Raw genomic sequence first — 23,629 nt, 5'->3', positions numbered from 1 at the left:
ATGTTGGGAAGCCTTCCAAACATTCAGCCCCTCCATCTCTATGCCAGTGTATTAAATTGAGACATCGTGTTGGGCATCCTACTCAAGAACCTGCATTGTCAGTTGACAATGCAGGTTCTTGAGTAGGATGGCCATGTGTCCTACTTCATAGAGGACGTTATTTGAAGGTACCTTCTATTTGAAGGCTATCTGGTTTAAAGATAAACAAAATGATGGGAGAGCAGCAGATTTGAAGTTGCCCACCAACAGACTGAGCAGCAACATAGCTCACCTGGTCTCAGGCTTCTCCATTACAGTGAGATCTACTGCATTTATATTTAAATTATTGGTTGTTGTTTTTTCTAAATTTGCATGTATAAATTATCATATGCAGCTTTTATGCAAACCTATCTGGTTTTTTGGTCTCCTTTACAGTGAATCATTTCCTCTTTTTTGGTAGTGTGTAATTAGCCACCACGTTCCTTGATTCTCCCATGTCTTTCAAAGATACAGTGGTACCTTGGTTCTTGAACGGCTTGGCTCCCGAACAAATCGGCTCCCAAACGCTACAAACCAGAAGTGAGTGCTCCAGTTTGCGAATATTTTTTGGAAGCCAAACATCCGACGCAGCTTCCACGGCTTCCAATTGGGTGCAGGAAGCTCCGGCGGCCAATTGGAAGCTGTGCCTTGGTTTTCGAATGGTTCTGGGAGTCGAACGGAATCCTAGAACGGATTAAGTCCAACAACCAAGGTACCACTTAGCTTCACAGTATTGAAAATCAGGAACCAAACCTGGCCATAATGAATCGACTTTATGCTGAGCCAAATGACTGGCCTTTCAAATCTAGTACTAACTACTCTCACTAGCAGAAAATATCTTTGAAACTGGAGATTCAAGGGATTCAGCTGGAAGGGGGTTGGTTGGTTCTGACAGGTCTATCATGAAGATTTGGCACTGCCAAGGCACAGACCACAGAAGGGGTTCCTTTGCTGACCTCCAGAGCCTGAGTCCTGCTTCCCCTCTGCTTTTGTTGCCTCTACACCTACCTAAGCAGTGAAAAGAGAATGGAGGAGGAAGGGAAGCTGCTACTTCCCTTGCTTTCTCCCTCTGGGAAGTGTTGCAGATTGGGTCAGAGGGATAGTGGAAAGTAGTTACAGAAGGGAACCAAGGGAGATGGGGAAGGGCGTTGGCAAGACGGTTGTTCCCTGGAGAGAAGGGCAAAATGATTCCGCCTCCATTCCATGTACAATAGCAGACTAGACTGACAGTAGAATCTTACACTGGCAATAGGGCAGAGTCCTCCATCACACTTGAGGATGGCAGGCTAGCTTAGGAGGCCCACAGAAGGCTGCATGGAAGGTACTAAATGTAAAGGACCCCTGGATGGTGAAACCAGTCAAAGGCAACTATGGGGTGCGGCGCTCATCTTGCTTCAGGCTGAGGGAGCCGGCGTTTGTCCGCAGACAGCTTTCTGGGTCATGTGGCCACCATGACTAAACTGCTTCTGGCACAACAGAACACCATGACAAGTGCCAGAGCACATGGAAATGCTGTTTACCTTCCCACCGCAGCACTACCTATTTATCTACAGTGGTACCTTGGGTTAAGTACTTAATTCGTTCCAGAGGTCCGTTCTTAACCTGAAACTGTTCTTAACCTGAAGCACCACTTGAGCTAATGGGGCCTCCCGCTGCTGCCGCGCGATTTCTGTTCTCATCCTGAAGCAAAGTTCTTAACCCGAGGTATTATTTCAGGGCTAGCGGAGTCTGTAACCTGAAGCGTATGTGTCAGGGGCTCAGGAGCAGAGGGACAGGAAAGGGAGGAATTAGAGACCGAGGGGGAGGAATCCGAGGGGGAAGTGAGCGATGAGAGCCGCCCGAGGTCTCTAAGTCTCTCCAGCGAATCGGAGGATTCACAGAAAGGGGCTCCCGTGGTCAGAGCTAGGGGGTTGCCAGAGGGAACACCTCAGGAAGGAGGGGCCAGAGGGGACTCAGAGAGCAGCAGCTGGAAATCGGGACCAGCTTCCCCACCGGAGAGCAGTAGGGGGGAGGAGTCCCAGGCATCGGCATCAGGCAGCTTTCCGTCAGCGGAAGGACATGAGTCAGGGTTAGCCACGCCTGCATCAGAGAGCGAGGAAACGGTCAAAAGGAAGGTCGGAGGCAGCGCGCGCGCGCCAAGTTCAAATGTACAAGAGGGTGGCGCAATGAGCAGCCCGGATAGGGAGCCAGGTCCTAAAGCCCGCCGAAGGGGGGGGGAAGAGTCCGAGGGGTCCGCCTCCGAAGCGTCCAGGAAGGAAGGGACCCCGGGGGGTGGTAGGACCCAGAGGCGGAAGGAGAGACGGAAAAGGTGGAGTAAGGCTAGAGTCTTAAGCTGGTGTACAGGGGGCGGAGACTCAGACGGAGCTTCGCCGGTCTAGTGTCCAGACGTAGAGACGCACGCTAGGGTTTGAAAATGGATAATGTACTTTAATAAAGACTTTTGTATATTACCGCTGGCTAGCGTTGGTCCTCTGTGAGCTGGGACCTGGAGGCAGTCTCTGACAGTATGTAACCCAAGGTACCACTGTACTTGCACTGGCGTGCTTTCGAACTGCTAGGTTGGCAGAAGCTGGGACAGAGCAATGGGAGCTCACTCCGTCAAACTGCTGACCTTCCAATCAGCAAGCCCAAGAGGCTCAGTGGTTTAGACCACAGTGCCACCCAGTCCCTATATGAAGCTGCATGGTACATGCCCCTCCATCCGGTCTCTACTTCTCTCAGCATCTGCTGCCTGAAGAAGCTACATCACTCTGCCTAGTAAGAGAGTCATTCCTAAGTGCAGCCTACTGAGATCATCATGCTCACCCACCTCCCTAAAAAAGAAAACCCAAAGCTGTAATTGCCTTCTGCATGCAAGACATGAGCTTTACCACTAAGCTGTTGGTACACAGAGCATACACACATTTTGAATGAGGCCTAGAAGGAGCTTTTAAGTTATCATTGATGTCTTGCCGGGTGGGGGGTGGGCAGCCAACAATGCACTAAAAGAAGAGAAGAGAAAGTACTCTGCCAAATTAATATCCAATCATAGTATTTTATACAATTTAAATCGCAAAGCCAGCTGGAATAAATGCACATTTTCATGGTAACATTTAACAGGTCTGGGACAGATCACTGAGAACCTGCTGTCACTTTATAGCATACATTTTTAATAAGACACTTTAAACATTTGGACAAACACACACATATCTATATATATTTAAATAGCATTTTTTTCAACTGGTAAATGCAATTATCTTCAGTCCTGAATCGAAAGAAAAAGGACAGAAATTGACTGGATCAAAATATTCTGTCATCATTATACATAAGCAACCCGAAATCTTTTCAACAAATGAAATTATTCTTTATCTTATGCTTTTAAAAATGCATTAGGGTAATTGCTCTGCAACAAATTACCTTCTGTGCTATAAGCTTGGCTACAACATCTCTAGCATGTACATCAATTGTGCATATTGTCATGATCTTCTGACGATCTCCAGGGGTGAGTTCCCCTAACAGCATGTTTATAAGGGCGTTCAGTTGAGCAATCTGCAAAATAATTATATTTCAATGGAGATATTACACTGTGAAGGGAAAAAAACCTATTATATGTCAAGTGCTAAATGGAGCAGTTCTGGTAGCAAGGCATACTTATTGGTGCTTTTAATCAACGCAAATAACTTTTGCAAACTAATAGTGGTATTGTTTTCTGGTAATTGTAATTTGCTTCCTTAATAACAAAGATACACTTTTCAGCTAGTAGCCATTACTTTTATTCCAATATGAATTAAATACTGGTGGGCAGGCTCATTTGTACTGCATTTGCTTTCGTGTTCAGTGTGATGGAATTATTAAGAGGTTGAAATGTAGCACGTATCATACGGCATTTTAGAAAAACAATCCGTAATAGCCAAACTGTGCTTTGTTATTTAAACTCCTTTATCAAAATTAAGAGAGGGGGAGAGGATTGCGTTCATTTATTCTGCTGCATTAGGAGTACAATCATATGCTTAAGATCTGAAGGCTGAGGTGCTGTAGAATTGGGCATAAGCCTATCATGTCAGTGGAATGCCACTCCTGTGTAGGAAAAAGGGAGAAATTAGATTCAGTTTGCATTTAAAGGTGAACGAATGTGTCTGATGACTGTCTGCTACTACGAGTAGCTGTGGTGGTGGTTAGGGAACTGCTCTGTATTGTCTGAACTGTGGCTTCAAGTCCAGGAAGTCCCTCTCCTTTGCAGGCATGGGAAAGGTGAGTGGAACCATCTCTCTTATCCCTCTGGTAAGGCTTAAACTCCCCTCTCCTGCCTCCTAGTCCCATGCCCATTGCAGAGCACTAGAAAATGGTCGCTATCAGGGTGTATCTGCCATTGTTGCACATCCTTGGCGACTAGGCAAAAGGCTCCCTCTCCCCCCCCCCCCCCCGGGTGACTCTGGAACCCTTGTTGTAAGAAGGGCTGTGTATGCTCTATGCCAGGGGTCGGCAAACTATGGTCCACAGGCTGAATGAGGCCCGCAAGGGTCGCTAACCTGACCCAGCCGCTGTCTGAGCTCCCTGGGGAAAAAGACAAGAAAGAGAGAATCCGCTGCTCGTTCTCACACAAAGTCCTCCTTCAGGAGGTGCAGGAGGAGGAAAAGGAGGAGGCGGAGATGCTGCTGGTGGGAAAAGAGGCACCATCCGGGGCGGGGGAGGAGGTGAGAGATTTATGGGGGGACAGAAAAGAGAGAGGGTGGGGAGAACAGGCAGGAGCACTCCCCGCTGGCTGCGCAGTGGTGATCTGGCCTCTGGAGACCCTCCTGCAGTCCGGAGCTCGCCTCGCCGCCAGCGCGGCGGTGATTCAGCCTCTGCTGCCGGCGGGAGGGCCCCCATCACACCCCCAAAGTGTGGAAGAGGTGCTGGCAGCAGGAGTCCCAGCAGGTCGCAATGAAGCACCAAACCCAGGCGAGGACTAAATCCAAACAATGACTATCAACAGTGCAGATAAGATTTTTTTTTTTTTTAAATTATTATCTACAATACTGCCTGGCCTGCCTGGTGCTCTTGCATGGAACGTGTTCTTTTAAAATGCACCTGTGCGTTATTTGTGGGGCCCTCCTGGTGTGCATAGTGTGCATAGGAATTCATTCATTTCCCCCCCCAAAATATAGTCCAGCCCCCCACATGGTCTGAGGGACAGTGGACCGGCCCCCTGCTGAAAAATTTGCCGGCCCCTGCTCTATGCAGCCCCACAGAGCAGGGAGGCTGTGTTTTATGCCTTCTTCTTCCCCTTCTGTGTTTGTGTGGTTTATCAGATGGTGAGGAGGAGAAGCAATAAGTGGATGTGAACTCCTGCTTGGAAAGGACGCCTGGGATCTGCTCCACCTCCAGCCACTGAGATCTTTTGACGGAGCCCACTTTTATTCATGTATTTGTTGAAAGGAACTTGAATACTGCTGAATATTTCGCAAATTCAGCAGTCCCTCATGACTAGTGTGGCAGGCCATCCCCTGTGGAGCTTGCTGCCAACAGAATACTGACATGCTTTCTTTTAGAGTTTTTTACAAACTGTACTGAGTTCAGACAAGCCTTTGGGACATGAAATTTTTACCAACCAGTTTTTTTAAATGTTTGTATTGATGCCCTTGTAGTATTGTTTTTATGCGTGCACTGCCATATTCATTTGTGTGTGTGTGTGCCATAAATATTTTTAATAATAATAATAATAATAATAATAATAATAATAATAGGTACTGGAGGAAACTCTTGAGAGTCCCATGGACTGCAAGAAGATCAAACCTATCCATTCTGAAGGAAATCAGCCCTGAGTGCTCACTGGAATGACAGATCCTGAAGCTGAGGCTCCAATACTTTGGCCACCACATGAGAAGAGAAGACTCCCTGGAAAAGACCCTGAAATTGGGAAAGATGGAGGGCACAAGGAGAAGGGGATGACAGAGGACGAGATGGTTGGACAGTGTTCTCGAAGCTACCAGCATGAGTCTGACCAAACTGCGGGAGGCAGTGGAAGACAGGAGTGCCTGGCGTGCTCTGGTCCATGGGGTCACGAAGAGTCGGACACGACTAAACAACTAAACAACAACAACAATAAACTGTCAGCAGCAAAGGCTATTTCTGGGGCTGATGCTGGGACATTTGTGTTGCAAGCTGTGTGTTTTGTGGCACGTTACACATGCTCCCCTTTCGAGGGCTATTGCACTTGCCTGTTTGCGATTGTAATCTTTCAAGGCCGTTTCAAAGCCTTCCTCGAGCCGGTCAAAAGCCATTCTGACATCAGCTGCCCACCAGATTTGACTGCTGGTTAATGCCACTTGGGCCGGGAAGTCAAACAGCCACTGGTCTCGGGACTTATCCTCGTAAGCTGCCACAGCTTCCATTATCTTCTGCTTGACTGTCCTGTGCATGGCCTCCTCTAAAGAGCTTAACCAGCATTCTGCCTGAAGCATGTAGACAGGTACACCAATATTATGGAGTCAAGCAGTAGAAAAGCCCACTTCTTTTTAACGTGCTTTCGTGCCTCTTTCATACAACGTACACAGCCAAAGGAATAGAAGGGAAATCATTCATTCAGCTATGTCCCTAGTCTCAGTAATTCCTGCATGCCCCCCCCCCCCATTCACTCCCCCTGTGCTCGACAATAGGGGGAGCTCCTCTCCAATTCTGAGGTTCTAGGACTCTGTGCTTTTAGGTGGTGCCAATCAATGACCTTTCACACAAGGTCCTGTTTTTTGCAGTGTCGAAGGTTGCGTGAGATTGCAAGTTCCTCTGCTTTCCTTGGACCTAGAATTCCAAAAGCTCTTAAACAGATGCAGGAAGAGGCTGCTGGCAGGCTGATCAACACAGTACAATGGTACCTCAGGTTAAGTACCTAATTCGTTCCAGAGGTCCTTTCTTAACCTGAAACTGTTCTTAACCTGAAGCACCACTTTAGCTAATGGGGCCTCCTGCTGCCGCTGCACCGCCGTTGCACGATTTCTGTTCTTATCCTGAAGCAAAGTTCTTAACCCAAGGTACTATTTCTGCGTTAGAGAAGTCTGTAACCTGAAGTGTATGTAACCAGAGGTACCACTGTATTAAAAACATATATTTTTAAAAATTGGTTTTCACATATTACTTTACAATACAGATGTACCAAAGCCAACACCATTTCCTCCCCATCCCCCCCATACATTTACATTTCTATGTCCTCAATCTATCATATTATTCTTTTCTCCTTCCTCCCACTTCCCTCCGCCCCCACTCGATTTCCTCCACATTATACAATTTACAATAATCTTTGCATTCTACAACCTTCTCAAATCATCTATATATTCTTATTATCTTTCCTTGCTAATTTTTCTTCCAGCCATGTATTAAAAACATATTGGCTACTCTTCCCAACTGCTTCTGACCTTCCTTTTAATTTTTTCTTAAAAACAAAACAAAACAAAACAATAAAATAAAATAAAATAAAATAAAATACTTGATTTGCACTGACTTGCTGTGGACTTTGCTAAGCTAATTGTTCTCAGCTCCAGCTCCAGATATGATACCCTTCTCCTAGCATGCTCTCTGCATCTGGATTTACCTGCCCCTTGCAGAAACAGGGCTCCGAGAAGACCACAAACTCTCCTTCTCTGCTATACATCCCTATGGCCATTTGTATCTCAGTGTTTGTGTCCTCTTCAAATTTAAGGTCGGCCACATTGTCAAAGAGCTTCACCAAGTGCCTTGTAATCTGTTGACCAGGGTTACAAAGTTAATAATGTTATGGCTTCAGTTTGCTGCCATCAAGAATTAGCAAAGCAAACAACGTCAGTGGGAGAAGAAGAAAAATACCTGCTTGGGATGCGTTCCTTTAGAGATGATTTCTAACAAATCCACTGCAGAGACAAAATAGAATCTTGGAAAGGTGAGTCTCTTGGCATCTAAGTAATCTGCTAAGGATTTCTCACAAAGTGTGAGCCTGAAAAACAAAGTCCACAAATGTAAAAGAAAGAAAGAAAACGATTTCTAACATAAATTAGAATTGCCAGGGAGGTAGTCACTGGAGTCAAATACAGTGGTACCTCTGGATGCGAACGGGATCTGTTCCAGAGCCCCATTTGCATCCTGAAGTAAACATAAGATGCGACTGCACGTCTGCAGGTCGCATTTCGCTGCTTCTGTGCATGTGCGTGACGTCATTTTGAGCATCTCCAAACGCACTCCATTACTTCCGGGTTGCAGCGGAGCGCAACCCGAAAATACTTAACTTGAAGCTACAGTGGTGCCCCGCAAGACGAATGCCTCGCAAGACGAAAAACCCGCTAGACGAAAGGGTTTTCCGTTTTTGAGTTGCTTCGCAAGATGATTTTCCCTATGGGCTTGCTTCGCAAGACGAAAATGTCTTGCAAGTCTTGCGATTTTTTTCACTCCCCCCCCCTTTTTCTAAGCCGCTAAGCCACTAATAGCCTTTTAGCCGCTAAGCCGCTAAGCCTTTAATAGCCGCTAAGCCGCTAAACCGTTAATAGCGCTAATCCGCTAAGGCACTAATAGGGTAGCTTCGCAAGACGAAAAAACCGCTAGACGAAGAGACTTGCGGAACGGATTATTTTCGTCTTGCGAGGCACCACTGTACTTCAACCCGAGGTATGACTGTACCCATAATCTATCTTGCAGAAGATAAATTGCTGGCAGATCACTGAGTGGTTTGTAGTAGATCAGCAAGGGTTTTGATTTTCAATTATAGCAACAAATATTCTCCCCTCCTTCCCAGAAAAGGGGCTTTTAGAACTGTGTTCAGATGTATACTTCCATAAGTAAGCCTTAGATCCATTTAAGTCAAACCTCTGTTGAAGAACTTCCAGTTTTCCAAGTAATCCCATCTGGTTTGTTACTTCTATGACTTTTTTTGCCTTCACCACCTCAGCCATAAGTTCCTGAACAACCAAGAGGGAGGAAAAGCAGAAGGAAATGAAAATAATATTTCCAAGTGGGATGGAGCTTCTTTTTGAGAGTCAACAAGGCATTTCAAGCGGAGTGTTGCATTTGCATAGGGGAGAGGGTAAATATCTCTGCTCAGCCATGAATGTGAATTTAAGACAATCTGGCTAAGTCATATTTAGTCTGAAAAAATATGTCTGTTAGAATTACCCGCTTTATGTGGTTAATTGTGAGAAAGGATCTGGGCAAAGAGGTTGAATAATAGTAGTAGTAAGTGATGCCAATAAAGGTATTTGATTTGATTTAGTAATAGTAGTAGTAGTAATTGGTTCCAAGGTGGGATACAAAAAAATAATAATAATAATTCAGAATTCTAAAGTAATTAAAACAAATTACCATCATGGGACTAGAGTGGGTACAAAACACACACATTTCAAGTGTGAGAGGCCAGGGTAAAGGTAAAGGTAAAGGGACTCCTGACCATTAGGTCCAGTCGTGACCGACTCTGGGGTTGGGGTGTTCATCTCGCTTTAATGGCCGAGGGAGCCGGTATACCGCTTCCGGGTCATGTGGCCAGCATGACTAAGCTGCTTCTGGCGAACCAGAGCAGCACACAGAAACGCCGTTTACCTTCCCGCCGGAGCGGTGCCTATTTATCTACTTGAACTTTGACGTGCTTTTGAACTGCTAGGTTGGCAGGAGCAGGGACCGAGCAACGGGAGCTCACCCCGTCGCGGGGATTCGAACCACCGACCTTCTGATCGGCAAGTCCTACGCTCTGTGGTTTAACCCACAGCGCCACCCGCGTCCCAGAGAGGCCAGGGTAAAGAGATGCATATTCAGCATTCAACTTCTTTATACAGTAGTTTATTATTATAATAGTAACACAGCTTTGAAGACGGTCTTTAAGCTGTCACCAGATCAACATGACTACCCCTTGGAATTTGTAATTGTACCCTCAAAACGTGTCACATTAAAAACTTGAAACAAAAGCTAGTTCTGTCCATTATACAAAAGTATTTCTGCACAACTGCTTGCAAGTGACTCTTGATGACCAAATGTGACCAGATGAGTGACGATTTAATAGCCTCTAAAAATTCAGCAGCTATAGAGTTTAAGGGAGATTAAAATTGCAGGCTTCCGGTTCCGGTCTGCCTTAATGGAGACAGCCTCCATGGCAGCGGGAGAGTGTAGGCGATGAAAAAACAAGGATGATAGAGGGTAAATCATTATTGCAAATTCCTCCCAGGGGCGGGGGAGGGGAACGGGCTTCACTCGCAGGCTGTCTCGTTACCTGATTCTCACTCTAGCATGGAGTGCAGGGGCCAGGGAGGCGCTGAGTGCAAAAGCACTTCGCCTGGCGAATACCCTCCTACACCACTGTTAAGAAGCAGGGGTTCCCCTGTTAATTAGTGCTTAATTGGACTAAAGTACATGTGCATACCAGAAGAGATGAATTACAAACTGCAGAACAAACCAACTGTGAGGACTTTAAGGTTTGAATTTGAGATAAGTCTTCATTCTTTTCTCTCTCACATAGTTTATGGAGAAGGAAAGATTGAGATGCTTGTTCATACCTTGAAATCCTTATCAATCCCCTCAAATCTTTTAGCATCTTCTGAAAGCTGCTTCCGTATATCCTCAGAATTGGTGAAAATACTCTGGAGATGAGCCCAGGTTTGCTGCACTTCCAGCCACAGTGAAATTACCATGTCTGCTACCATTAAGATCTTTTGCCAGCTACTGACCTCCACCAGGAAATATTCCACATATTTACTCATCAGGATGTTCTGAAGCAGCACCTGCAACAATATTAGAATACAGCCATGTACGGTATTTATTAATTTGCAATTTATATTTATTAGTTGCCTCTTAAAATGATTTAACTAGGTTCTATAATATATATCAAATATAAACAAGGGCAGGATCTACATTGATCTGTAAAAATGTTATTAAATGTAACATTATATAACTCTCAATGCAATTTTCCTCTTTCGAGGGCTCGCTGCTCTACAGCGCCCCCTGGTGTCACATTTTAATAACACATTTCTAATGTTATAAATGACCAATGTACATCCGTCCAAAGTTAAGACTAGGAGTGGATGAGTCTGTCAGTTTTGTTTTCTCTCTGCTTCTCATTTTTCAAATTTTACTATCTGCCCCATTTCCACATTTAAGAAGTCCACATGAAAATTGATATAGATTTTAATGCGCATTTCTCCCAATGTATGTATTTTGTGCGCGATTTTGTCTAATAATACACACGCCCACAAATATTTTTTGCTAATAAACTGTAGTTTTGTAGATAATATTCACTTTCTGGTGGGAGAACTACAGGACAAAATTCAGAAAGGTGAACCTTTGGAATGTTAGCTGTGATTCAGTTCACTTACCGATTCAGGAGATTTTGCATTGAAACATTATTTCCTCCCATCCCTAATTTAAACAATGAGCATCATTTGGGTTACATTCCTCTTGCCACTCTTCCCAGAGGACAACCAAGATGCTTTTAGTGACAAAACCAGGCCTGAACTCCAACTGAAATGGATTTAGAAAATCAGTGTCCTCCATGGGTAACTAGGCCCAGTTCCCTAAGTCTGCAAGTCATCCTCTTCCTGCTAGAATGGCAAGCAAAAACATTGTCACACGATCATGACCGAACCCCAAGTCCATCTGCCAGAGTCCAAATTACTGAAATTCATCCAACAATAAGGGACCAGACAGTATAATGGCCATCTCCACAGATGAACTGCAAGAACTGTGGAATCTAAGTTGTGGTGGATGCAAACAATTGTACCCTCAAAATGACTTTTACAAATGTCATAGCATGCCACTGAGGGCTCTGCTATACCATCCAAAGGCCCAGGGCTTAAGAGGCCTCAAACCACTTAGGAAAGGTCTACTGGGACATATTGAGATGGTGGCAATGGTGGCTAGTGGAAAAGAATTGATTCTTCAGCACCATCACTGCTGCGGAACAAGGCTTGAAAATGAGTTTTCCTCCACTTGTATTCTAGTTGCCTCTCAACTCCTTTCGTTGTCCTCAACTTGCCCTGCACCAAAGAATTGTATTGGCGCTGCCTAGCAGGGGAAAACTCCAAGGAACAATTAACAATTGCCCAGATCACCCTGCATTTCACAACCATCTCACAAAGCATTTTAGAATCCACCAGCCTCTGTAGGGATGGCCTGTCTTAATAGATCCCTCGCCCTGCAGAGGGAACAAACTGACACAAGTCAAAAACTCAGCAGGAAGTCATCTGACTATGACAAAGGAGGAGTTGCAAAAACCCCACTTTAGACTTGTCTTGGGCTGGTGATATATTGGGGTAGTCCTATGCTAGTCATGGCAGCCAAACACCCCATATCCAAGTGGTCGCAGCATAAACACTGAGATTCCCCCAAGACAATCGCCCTGGGACTCCTCAGCAATGAGACCACTTCAATCAGCTCAGACTGGGAGACTGATGAGCAGCTGAGTGAGAAGCACACAAGCAGAATCCCCAGCACATTCTGCTAACACAGACACTCCAGATCAGCACATAAACAGACCAGGAGCCTGGAGAGAGAAGGGAAGGGAGAATTTTTATACACCAAACCCTCCACCCCGGACCCTCCAGCTTGTTCTGGTGCTGAGTGCCAGGAGGGCATAATAGGAAAGACAAACTACTCTGAGCTCTTCATTAAAAAGGTAAAGGTACCCCTGCCCGTACGGGCCAGTCTTGCCAGACTCTAGGGTTGTGCACTCATCTCACTCTAGAGGCCGGGAGCCAGCACTGTCCGCAGACACTTCTGGGTCACGTGGCCAGCGTGACGAAGCTGCTCTGGCGAGCCAGCACCAGCGCAGCACACGGAAACGCCGTTTACCTTCCCGCTATAAAGCGGTCCCTATTTATCTACTTGCACTTAGGGGTGCTTTCGAACTGCTAGGTTGGCAGGCACTGGGACCGAACAACGGGAGCGCACCCCGCCACGGGGATTCGAACCACCGACCATGCGATCGGCAAGTCCTAGGCGCTGAGGTTTTACCCACAGCGCCACCCGCGTCCCTGAGCTCTTCATTACATAATGCTTATTTTAACTACTATGATTATGAAGAAAAGTGGGACCTGCAACCATTACTGTAATAATAATAAGAATAATTTATTATTTGTACCCCACCCATCTGGCTGGGTTTCCCCAGCCACTCTGGGTGGCTTCCACAGGGACCAAAAATACACTAAAATATCACACATTAAAAACTTCCCTGAACAGGGCTGCCTTAAAATGTCATCTGAATGTCAGGTTTATCGCTTTGACATCTGATGGGAGGGTGTTCCACAGGGCAGGTGCCACTACCGAGAAGGCCCTCAGCCTGGTTCCCTGTAGCTTTGCTTCTCGCAATGAGGGAACCACCAGAAGGCCCTCGGAGCTGGACCTCAGTGCCCGGGCAGAACGATGGGGGTGGAGACGCTCCTTCAGGTATACTGGGCCAAGGCTGTTTAGGGCTTTAAAGGTCAACACCAACACTTTGAATTGTGCTCGGAAATGTACTGGGAGCCAATGTAGATCTTTCAAGACTGGTGTTATGAGGTCTCGGCGGCCGCCCCCAGTCACCAGTCTAGCTGCCACATTCTGGATTAGTTGTAGTTTCCGGGTCACCTTCAAAGGTAGCCCCACGTAGAGCGCATTGCAGTAGTCCAAGCGGGAGATAACTAGAGCATGCATCACTCTGGTGAGACAGTCCGTGGGCAGGTAGGGTCTCAGCCTGCGTAGCAGGTGGAGTTGGTAGACAGCTGCCCTGGATACAGAACTTGACCTGCGCCTCCATGGACAGCTGTGAGTCCAAAATGACTCCCAGGCTGCACACCTGGTCCTTCAGGGGCACAGTTACCCCATTCAGGACCAGGGAGTCCTCCACACCAGCCCGCCCCCTGTCCCCCCAAAACAGTACTTCTGTCTTGTGAGGATTCAACCTCAATCCATTACTGTAGTGTGAAGTACTCCCGTTCAGTGTCCTGGTCAGCCATACCCATCTCCACAATATTCTACAGTGGTACCTTGATTGTCAAATGGCTTGGTTCCCGAACGCCACAAACCCGGAAGTAAGAGTTCCAGTTTGTGAACATTTTTTGGAAGTCAAACATCCAGCCAATTGGAAGCTGCACCTTGGTTTCAAACCATTTTGGGAGTCGAATGGACTCCCAGAATGGATTAAGTTCGACAACTAAGGTACCACAGTATTCTATTTCTCCTCCCACATGGTTTATCATTCCTTTTCCCCAAGTCAGCCATAATTTTATGGTCACTGAGTACCTTCAGTCCTCATTAGGTTATTTTTTGGGGGGGGAGAGAAGTGTCTCCCCTTATATTTTTTTCTAAGGATTCTTTTTGTAAGCATCAGCAGTCATGCCTGAACATCAGAATTTCTTTTTTCCTGAAGCATTTGCAAGCACTCCACTTAACTAGTGTGTGCTTAGTTTACTGAAGTCAACCTGTCAATAACTTGACACAGTAAAGTAGTGACTCAGCATTTAATTACTGCCAGTTTTCTCAACCCATGGCATCATTTTTTTGCAGCTACCTCAGTGACAGCCTCATAAAAGTCATTCTTGTGAACGGGTCCAGAATGCAATTTGCATCAATCAGTTCACTGAGAACACACTGTGGTTGTGCTTTTTAAAATAGCCCTAAGAACTGCAGTACCTATAAACCACCATTGATTCTAATCAGTGCATTTTTTCTGGGGGGACGCAGAGGTACGCATACCCCTAAACATTTTGTGAATCGTTGAGGGGCAGTATTTCAATATGAATAGGACAATGAGAGTACCTCTAAACATTTTTTAAAGGGGAAAGCACTGATTCTAATGATTCAAAAGAAATGGAAAGCTTGAGCAAATTGGTTTTTTTCACAGCCAGTGGAAAATCACCACAGTATGTGCCTGCCATATCTGAACGGAGAGTTTATTTCAGAGATTGGGGGACATCACAGAGAAAGCCCTCCTCTAAGTTGCCACAGGATGAAAGCCTGCAGCATAAGTAATAGTTTTGGGTACAGACCAACCAAAGTGGAATGTGTACGAATTATTGCCAGTTTCTGTTTACCTATAAATGTTGTCATCACAGATTGTCTAAGTGTACCAATTAGACTAGAATATTTTGTTTGTTTGTTTGTTTTATAAGCTTTCCCCACCCCCCTTCTCCCTCTAAATAGCACTTTTGATTGCGTTGCATTGCGTTTTTTAATTGTTTTTCAATTTGACTCAAGATTTTGCAAAGGCAGGATATACAAACAGATTTTAAACTCCTGAGATCAATTTCATGTTTAGTACCTCCCAAAAGAAATGCCGTCAAAAAGATGTTGAAAAGTGTGGTGGACCCGATAGAACCAGAGAACAAGAACCAATCATTCATGTAGGACATGGGTAGGCAAACTAAGGTACGGGGGCCGGATCCGGCCCAATCGCCTTCTAAATCTGGCCTGCGGACGGTCTGGGAATCAGCATGTTTTTACATGAGTAGAATGTGCCCTTTTATTTAAAATGCATCTCTGGGTTATTTGTGGGGCCTGCCTGGTGTTTTTACATGAGTAGAATGTGTGCTTTTATTTAAAATGCAATTCTGGGTTATTTGTGGGGCATAGGAATTCGTTCATTCCCCCCCCCCCAAATATAGTCCGGCCCCCCACAAGGTCTGAGGGACAGTGAACCGGCCCCCTGCTGAAAAAGTTTGCTGACCCCTGCTGTAGGATGTGTGGTGCCAAGTGTAGCACTATGATCTCTTGCAGATAATATGCATTCATAAAGATCCACCGCATTTTTAAAATTTGTTTTGACTTGACCAAAATTAAAAAACTCTGGAAAATCAGGAGGGTTGTGATGTGGGTTAAAACAATTTAATATCTAATATAAAAAAAACTATTTGCGTTGTTTTGTATGTATTCTTAAAAAGTGCATGGAAATATTAGAAGGCATTGTTTCTGTTTAAATGAACTCTCACGGGATCCCATCCACCGACTTACAATCACGCTAATGTGGTTCACCCACAGAACTTCGAAGTCTTCCCTGAAATCACTGCAAAACTGATCTCTTGCTCATGCCTATTGTTTGGAACAATAACGGGTTATGTCCTTTGCATTCGACACAATACATCGACTGCTTCTGGGAAATAAGGGCTAGAATTGAAAAGGCCACACACACAAAGTTCTGCATGGGCCTCCAAAATGCTCAGAGAGTTGGATTAATGACTCTAAATAGTTGGCAGGCGTGCTACATAATGCCTTGGAGAAAACATTCAGAGCAAGCCATCACCTGGTTGTCTTCTAGTGTTTCTATCAGGTTTTCATCGGATTTCAACAATGGCGTGCCTGTGCTGTGATGTTCTTCATAGGAGAAATCCATAACACCCCATGTCTGATTGATTTCCATGAGTGCCTATGGAAAAAGAAAACAAATCGGTTCCACGAGTGCATGCAGCAGTGGTTCTGTTAACACTATATGCACATCACGCCCCTGACTTCAGTGTCATTAGGGCGGTTGACTATTTCCTACGAAAGCAGCTGTTACTTATAATACATTAACTGTGGCCTACTTTTTCTATTGCCATTTCTTTCACAGCTTTATCCACAATATGTTTCACTTCATCTTCTACCCTGTGGAGCTGGAGAGCTAAAAGGTCCCCTAGTGTAGTGTCTTCGTTCATGACAAAGCAGACCTGGGAAACGAAATTGAAAAGAAAAGTCATTTGCAGCTCAGGAAAAGACATGGCATTTGTGTGCACACAGCTCCAGTGTACGAAGCCAAAAAGCTATACCCCTGTCGCAGCCATAAGTTGTTGCCAGTGCCTTTTCCGGACGGCAGGGTTCTGAAGTTCATTCACTGCTCTCAAGGAGGTTAACAAATTCTTAACGGTTGACTCTAATCCCACGTATACATGCCAAGCACGTATTCCTTTATCCAAAGTCTTCATGTCCTGTGTGGTACAGAAACCGTGAAAAGCAAGCAAGCAATGGGAGACAGATGTAAAACACAAAGTTGCTTTCAGAAACTAAATGTTTAATCCAGGCATAGGCAAACTCGGCCCTCCAGATGTTTTGAGACTACAATTCCCATCATCGCTGACCACTGGTCCTGTTAGCTAGGGATGATGGGAGTTGTAGTCTGAAAACATCTGGTGGGCCGAGGTTGCCTATGCCTGGATTAAGTTTTCAGTAGGCCAGATAGCCAAATGTAACACTTTGGGTGGGGGCATGTATTGCACAAGGAAGTTCCTTTGCAACTGCAGTGCTCCCTACTAGAGATTTGTTCAATTGACCAAACAGGGGGTGCTCAATGCATTGGGGGCTGGGGGGCTGAGATCAGAGGTGCCATCTTCTGAAGAACATTGAGGGGGCCCAATACAATGTTTCCTTACATCACTTCGCATCCAGTTCTGCATTTGGCCTCAAACAATGAGGGGCCCTGGCTCCCTAAAAATAAACACTGAGAGGGCCCAAAGAGCCTTGGCCCCCAGACAGGCATCTATGGCTGAGATTGTGTCCATTGCTCCTGTCCCCTCATCATTCACAGATTGTCCAGCTTTTCCACAGAGAGCCTGCATGCAGACAAAATGAACGCACATAGCTGTTGGTCCTGCAATCTCTACCCAGCAAAAATGCAGAGATCTGTGCAGGGGCAAAGCTTGCACACACATAACTTGTATCTTCATAGGCTGTATGTAAAAGAGCTGTATCAGTGTGTGAGGCCATATGTATTAATTTACAAAGCCATAGATAGATAGATGATAGATAATAGATGATAGATGATAGATAGATAGATAGATAGATAGATAGATGATAGATAGATAGATAGATAGATAGATAGATAGATAGATAGATGATAGATAGATGGATAGATAGATGATAGATAGATAGATAGATAGATAGATAGATAGATAGATAGATATAGATAGATAGATAGAGATAGATGATAGATAGATAGATGATAGATAGATGATAGATATAGATAGATGGCAGATAGATGATAGATAGATGAAAGATAGATAGATAGATAGATAGATAGATAGATAGATAGATAGATAGATATAGATGATGGATAGATAGATGATAGATGATAGATGACAGACAGACAGACAGATAGATAGATGATAACATTTTGTCAGATAGATAGATAATCAGACAAAATAAAATATGATCAATTCATTTAACAGGCAAATTTTATAAGTGCATACTATTTAAATACTTCTCAGTGTTTAATGCAGTGATCCCAAAGAAGGGGCTTCCAATCAAGGCTTAATTTGAGGTTGTTGTTGTTGATAATAATAATAATAATAATAATAATAATAATAATAATAATAATACCAGATTTTCCCTAGAAAGGATAAATTGGGATTCAAAGAGAGTGGAGAATGGTGGCTAGCATTTTGATGCCAATGGCATGATGCACACACAGCAAATGAGTGTGGGCTCATTGCATGCATGAGGAGCACTGATCCCACAATCAACGCCTGTCTGGAAGCACCCCACAGCTCAAGACAAAAGGACAAGAAAGCTATTATCTACTCTGCAAACCTATAAAGCAACTCTACAAACCACTTTCAACTTTCTTGGCTTCCGCCAAAGAAATGTTGAAATCGTAGCATGGTAGGGGTGCTTGTGAATTCTCTGTTACAGCTTGCTAGCCTTCACAGAAGTCAGCCCCTGGGGTTCTCTGAGGGGGAAGGAATTACTGTTAAACCAGTGTAAGTAAGTCTAGCTGAGAGTTCTCATGCCTTTTCTCTGCAGTGCTTCTCAGGCACTAGGCACCACTTCAGTTCGAGAACCAAAAGTTACTGTATACTCTACTGTATGGAAAAGGATTGGTTTGCCAGTTCAGTTAAGTACAGTGCATGTAAATACAATATAGTAATTTGGAGTATTTATCACCTTTGAAAATCTTCTAAGGTCCACATCCATTTGTTCAACATTTATTTGTTTCCATGGAGTTTTCATCCAGTCTTTAATGCTCATCTGTAGACAGGAGGAAAGAAGAATCCCATAACTTTTATTTTTTGCAGCATCTTAGGATGCAAAGAGAGCTTTCAAACTCACCTGTAGGTTCTGTGTATAAATATGTATAATGTACAATGCATACAAAATGATTTTCAAAATCTGAAACCTACTGAGGCTGAAATCTAATCTAAGGAGACATGTATTCTTGATTCTGTGCACTAGGAAATCTTGCTAGCTTTTTAAGGGAGAGAAAACATTGTCCAGAAGATTCATATTCCAAAGGCATTGCATCCCCACAGAAATTCTCTTGCGTTCAACAGAAAGCCCTCTCATCAAAACCTGGAGAGAGGAGGTTGATGTTTTAATCATCCGCTAGAAAGCCTCTCTTCCCCTACTCCAAATTCATTTGTCCGACTTGCTGTCATCAGTCATACTTGGTTAAGAAAAGGAAAATGTATAATCAAAAAGAATTGTTGAAATTCTGTCTGTTCGTTTCCTTGATGTTCATTAAATGTTAAGATCAATGTGCCATTTTGGGTTTCAGTAGCGAGGCAACATTCAAAGGTTTGCCTTAAGATATACCTGAGATTAACAGTGCAGTGTTTTCTCACCAGTCAAGATGGCTTAAATGGGGCTTAGATGGGCTTAAGGTAAAGGGACCCCTGACCATTAGGTCCAGTTGTGACTGACTCTGGGGTTGCGACGCTCATCTCGCTTTATTGGCCGAGGGAGCTGGCGTACAGCTTCCGGGTCATGTGGCCAGCATGACTAAGCCGCTTCTGGCGAACCAGAGCAGTGCACGGAAACGCCATTTACCTTCCTGCCGGAGCAGTACCTATTTATCTACTTGCACTTTGACGTGCTTTCAAACTGCTAGGTTGGCAGGAGCAGGGGCTGAGCAACGGGAGCTCACCCCGTCGCGGGGATGCGAACCGCCGACCTTTTGATCGGCAAGTCCTAGGCTCTGTGGTTTAACCCACAGCGCCACCCACATCCCATCTATGGGCTTAGATGGGACTTAAGTGGGTTCCGGAGTGTAGCCTCAGCTGCAGAACAAAACCAAACAAAAAACATAACATATTTTAACTTTTGTTATGACTACATTTCATATTTAACCAGAGCTCTGCAAACTCACATGTATGTGGTTTGAAACTACCTGCCCCCTCCCTAAATGACTCCCTTACGTTATCCTAGAAGAGAGATCTTAAGATCCAACCCAAACTTTCTTTCTATAAATGGAACAGAGTTAATCTTCACCAAAGTGGGCTTTCGCATCTCCCTTTCCTTCTGCAGATCACAGCACCCTGTGAAAGTCTTCTCATTGGCAATGGTAGAGATTGATTGAGGTGAAGGGGCTACAAATGAAGGTGAAAATTGGTGGACATTTCTGCATTTTTGTGAACAGAGGAACACATTAGTGCCAACGCCAAATTATATCTTTCATACAAACTGTTTTTAGTTCGTTTTTCATCATGGACTACACAGATGGCATGTAGAGTTGATACGCTGGCTCAAGCCTTCCTTGACTCAGTTGTCAACTTAGCAACCCCCTATAAACTGATTCTATAGAAATAGTAGCAGCAACAGATGTACAGGAACATCTGGGCCCTTGTAGTGGTGGACTGCTCAAGCAACAGCTTCATCATTTTCACTTTTACATTGACTGACAGGAATGACAAATTGCCAAAAAAATGTAATCATGCTCATTGAAATGTCTGGGTTTCCAAGTTTTCATTCAGAGAATTATCTGTACGCTGGTTCCCTCGGTCAGTAAAGCGAGATGAGTGCTGCAACCCCAGAGTCGTCCATGACTGGACCTAAGGGTCAGAGGTCCCTTTACCTTTAAGAAACTATCAGACTCAGCATCTTATAGTCTTATCTGCTCATAAAATAAAAATTGCCAAAGATGGAAGGACAAATGATGAAACAATACACATTTTTTAATGCTTCTTTTCTCTCCCCCCCCCCCTTTTAAAGCAAAAATGGACTCCATCAGCGGACTAAGGAAACACATTGTACCGAATTAAATGGTTCCTTTCCTCTGATGGAAGGACTCTTCTATTGTAGAAAGGAACCATTTGCTTCCATCTCAGGTTATGCATTTATATGGAATGTTGTATAGGGAAAGGAAAGGAACATTCTCTTTGAGTTTCTTTTTTCCAGGTTTAGCACTGACACCCGTTATTTCCATTCGTGGTTGTTGTTTTTATGTAAACAGACTTGGAAATGACACAAAATGGAAATCCTAGGATCATTAGAGACAGAAGATCATCAAATAGAATATTGATGTGCATCTTTAGCATCTGGTTTTCCTTAGCATTGTTCCTGTGTGTTTTATTCATTTTAGGCACATGTTCATAAATAATTTAGCATTGTCATACATGCACTTGCCACATGGCACAAAGCAGAAATAGAATGGAATTAATTTTCAAGGACATATTTTTCTCCCATCAGAGGAGCCTATTTCAAGCTCATTCAAACCACAACAATCCCCATCAGGAAATTCTCTTTTATTTTGTCAGATGAGGGATACAACAAGTAATTTCAATGCTTTCAGCTTTGTCATCATTTTCTGGGATCTATGGTAGCAAACTTCCACACCTCCCTAGATTTTATTTTATTTTTGTAGTGATGAGGAATAGCAGAAGGTTCCATATTCAATCCTCAAATCTCCTGATTAAAGCAAACTCAATAGGGCTGATGAAGCACGCTACCTGAGACTGTTTAAGAACTGCTGTATGTCAGAAGAGACAAAAGTGGGCTAGATGCAGCAGTCAAATGATTCAGTAAAAAACAGTTTTGTGTGCCCACAGAAAACAAAGACAAATATGAATCTGTTTTGATCTATGGATGGGTCAGTAAGTGTGCCAACATCATCCCCACTGTACATTGGGGTGGGCTGTGTGGAGAGAGTCTCTTCCTTTAAATTCCTAGGAGCTTATCTCCGTGAAGACCTTACTTGGAAAATCAATACAACCCAGGTGGTTAAGAAAGCCCAACAGAGACTCCATCTCCTCAGAGTATTGCGAAAGAACAATGTCAATCAACATTTGATGATCTCCTTCTACCGGTCCACAACAGAAAGTGTCCTTTCAAACTGCATCACGGTGTGGTACGCTGGTTTGCCATCAACTGATAGGAAGTGCTTACAGAGGGTGGTGAATACAGCACAATATATTATGGGCTGTCCCGTGAATCCGCTGGATGAAATAGCGGAAGAACGTTGCCTCAGGAGAGTGAGGAAAATTCTCAGGGATGATTCACACCCTGGCTGGCACTTTCTTGATCTCCTGCCCTCAGGCAGAAGATATAGAAGCATGATTAGTCGCACCAACAGGGTAAAGAACAGCTTCTATCCATGGGCTGTTAGGCTGCTGAATGAAAAGATAACAACAGGGCAACTGACTTTCGGGTTTGGTGGGTGTGCGTCAGTAAACAAGGGGAATTAAGACTAAGAGAGCTGAGTGGGGGGTGCTCATGTAATCTCACTGTATACAAGTTGTACAAGTGACAAAGTATTTCAATTCTAAATTCTCTTGAGAATGAGCAATTTGTTTATTTATTTAATAAATTTGATATGCCACCTGATGGGGGAACCATTATCAAGCCTGATTGGCTCTATCCCTGTTCTTATTTTTGAAGTGTGATATCTAAGGAAAGTCTTTGTTCTTTAGACATGGGAAGAACTTTTACAAACTTCAACAAACAGGCTCACAACAGGTTCAGAAGCAATGGCTAAACCATAGATTGTGAGTGGACTTCTGACACGTGCTCATCTCTCCCTCCTTCTAGTGTTCTCCGCTTCCTGGTTTGAGCAAGCCATAGTTAGAAACCACAGTATGAAATGACTTTCGGTTTCTGTTTTGGACACCAACTTTAGTTTGTTTGAGCAAAGCAAGGGGACAGGAAGGAGAGCATCAGGGCACCAGAGAGAAGGAGGGAGGCAGATCAGCCCAAAGCCACAGTAAGCCTGAACGGGTGAAGTGTTCAAATTGCTTATTGACTGTCTGGAAACAGACTTGCCTCATCAACAGACTCGAAAACACCAACAATTATAAAGGGATAAATGGTCATTGATGGGGTAGGTGAATTTGGATTGTGATCTGCTATGCCTGTGAAGGAGCTGACAAGAGGCTGATTTAGTTTCTCAATTGCTGGCTGGACGAACGAGCTTGAATGCACGATATCATCTTGAGTTTTGGGTTCTTAGTAATCTCCTTTTACTATTTTGCTTCATTCCTTATCTCCATAAACTTGTTACTGTTTCCATGACCCAGCAGGACACAGACACAATCAACACAGGACCCACCAAATCACAAAGTAATCTTGTACCACTTCATTCTGTCCTCTCTGAAATAACATCCCTTTAATGCAAATGGCAAAAGCAAATCCTTACCTGGACCAACACCACCATATCCCAGACTGATTTAAGCAAGATGGCGTCAGTACAGCACTGCTTCAGCTGCTTGTATTCTGGCACACTCACTTCAAAAAGCTTTGCAGTTTCCTGCAGCAGTTTCATTTCTGTCTCTAGTTTTGCAATGTCTTTATGAGTCTGCAAGGACACCATTTTGAAACATATTATCAAGCAAAAGCACCAGGTTTTTGCTTACATGTTCACAAGAACCTGGATCTATGGATGTCTCTAATGAAGACTTTGCTTCTGATGTTCTTTGATTTTGATAAGTATTGGGGAAACACATTGCTCATTTTTTAGGGGTAAATACTAGAGAAGTAAAAGATTACACTAGATCTGAAGAAG

At 44.1% G+C, this 23,629-nt stretch overlaps 1 protein-coding gene across 1 annotated transcript in view; it reads right to left on the bottom strand.

Annotated features, from left to right (window-relative positions):
* The window catches only part of LOC114584578 (dynein beta chain, ciliary-like), a 253,572-nt gene that overhangs the window by 178,292 nt on the left and 51,651 nt on the right, over positions 1-23,629 (bottom strand). The window contains exons 22-32 of the mRNA XM_028706567.2: positions 23,264-23,422; positions 18,802-18,885; positions 16,692-16,850; positions 16,470-16,592; positions 16,190-16,312; positions 10,476-10,700; positions 8,803-8,894; positions 7,813-7,939; positions 7,562-7,711; positions 6,198-6,431; positions 3,415-3,546 (exon numbers count right to left, since the gene is read on the bottom strand). Coding sequence (XP_028562400.2) covers positions 3,415-3,546; positions 6,198-6,431; positions 7,562-7,711; positions 7,813-7,939; positions 8,803-8,894; positions 10,476-10,700; positions 16,190-16,312; positions 16,470-16,592; positions 16,692-16,850; positions 18,802-18,885; positions 23,264-23,422 — 1,608 coding nt within the window. The remainder of the gene's footprint in view (positions 1-3,414; positions 3,547-6,197; positions 6,432-7,561; positions 7,712-7,812; positions 7,940-8,802; positions 8,895-10,475; positions 10,701-16,189; positions 16,313-16,469; positions 16,593-16,691; positions 16,851-18,801; positions 18,886-23,263; positions 23,423-23,629) is intronic.

Source organism: Podarcis muralis, chromosome 1 (genome assembly GCF_964188315.1).
Source record: "Podarcis muralis chromosome 1, rPodMur119.hap1.1, whole genome shotgun sequence".
NCBI lineage: Eukaryota > Metazoa > Chordata > Lepidosauria > Squamata > Lacertidae > Podarcis > Podarcis muralis.
The sequence above is the reverse complement of the archived record's forward strand: the minus strand, read 5'-3'. Positions and strand labels throughout refer to the sequence as shown.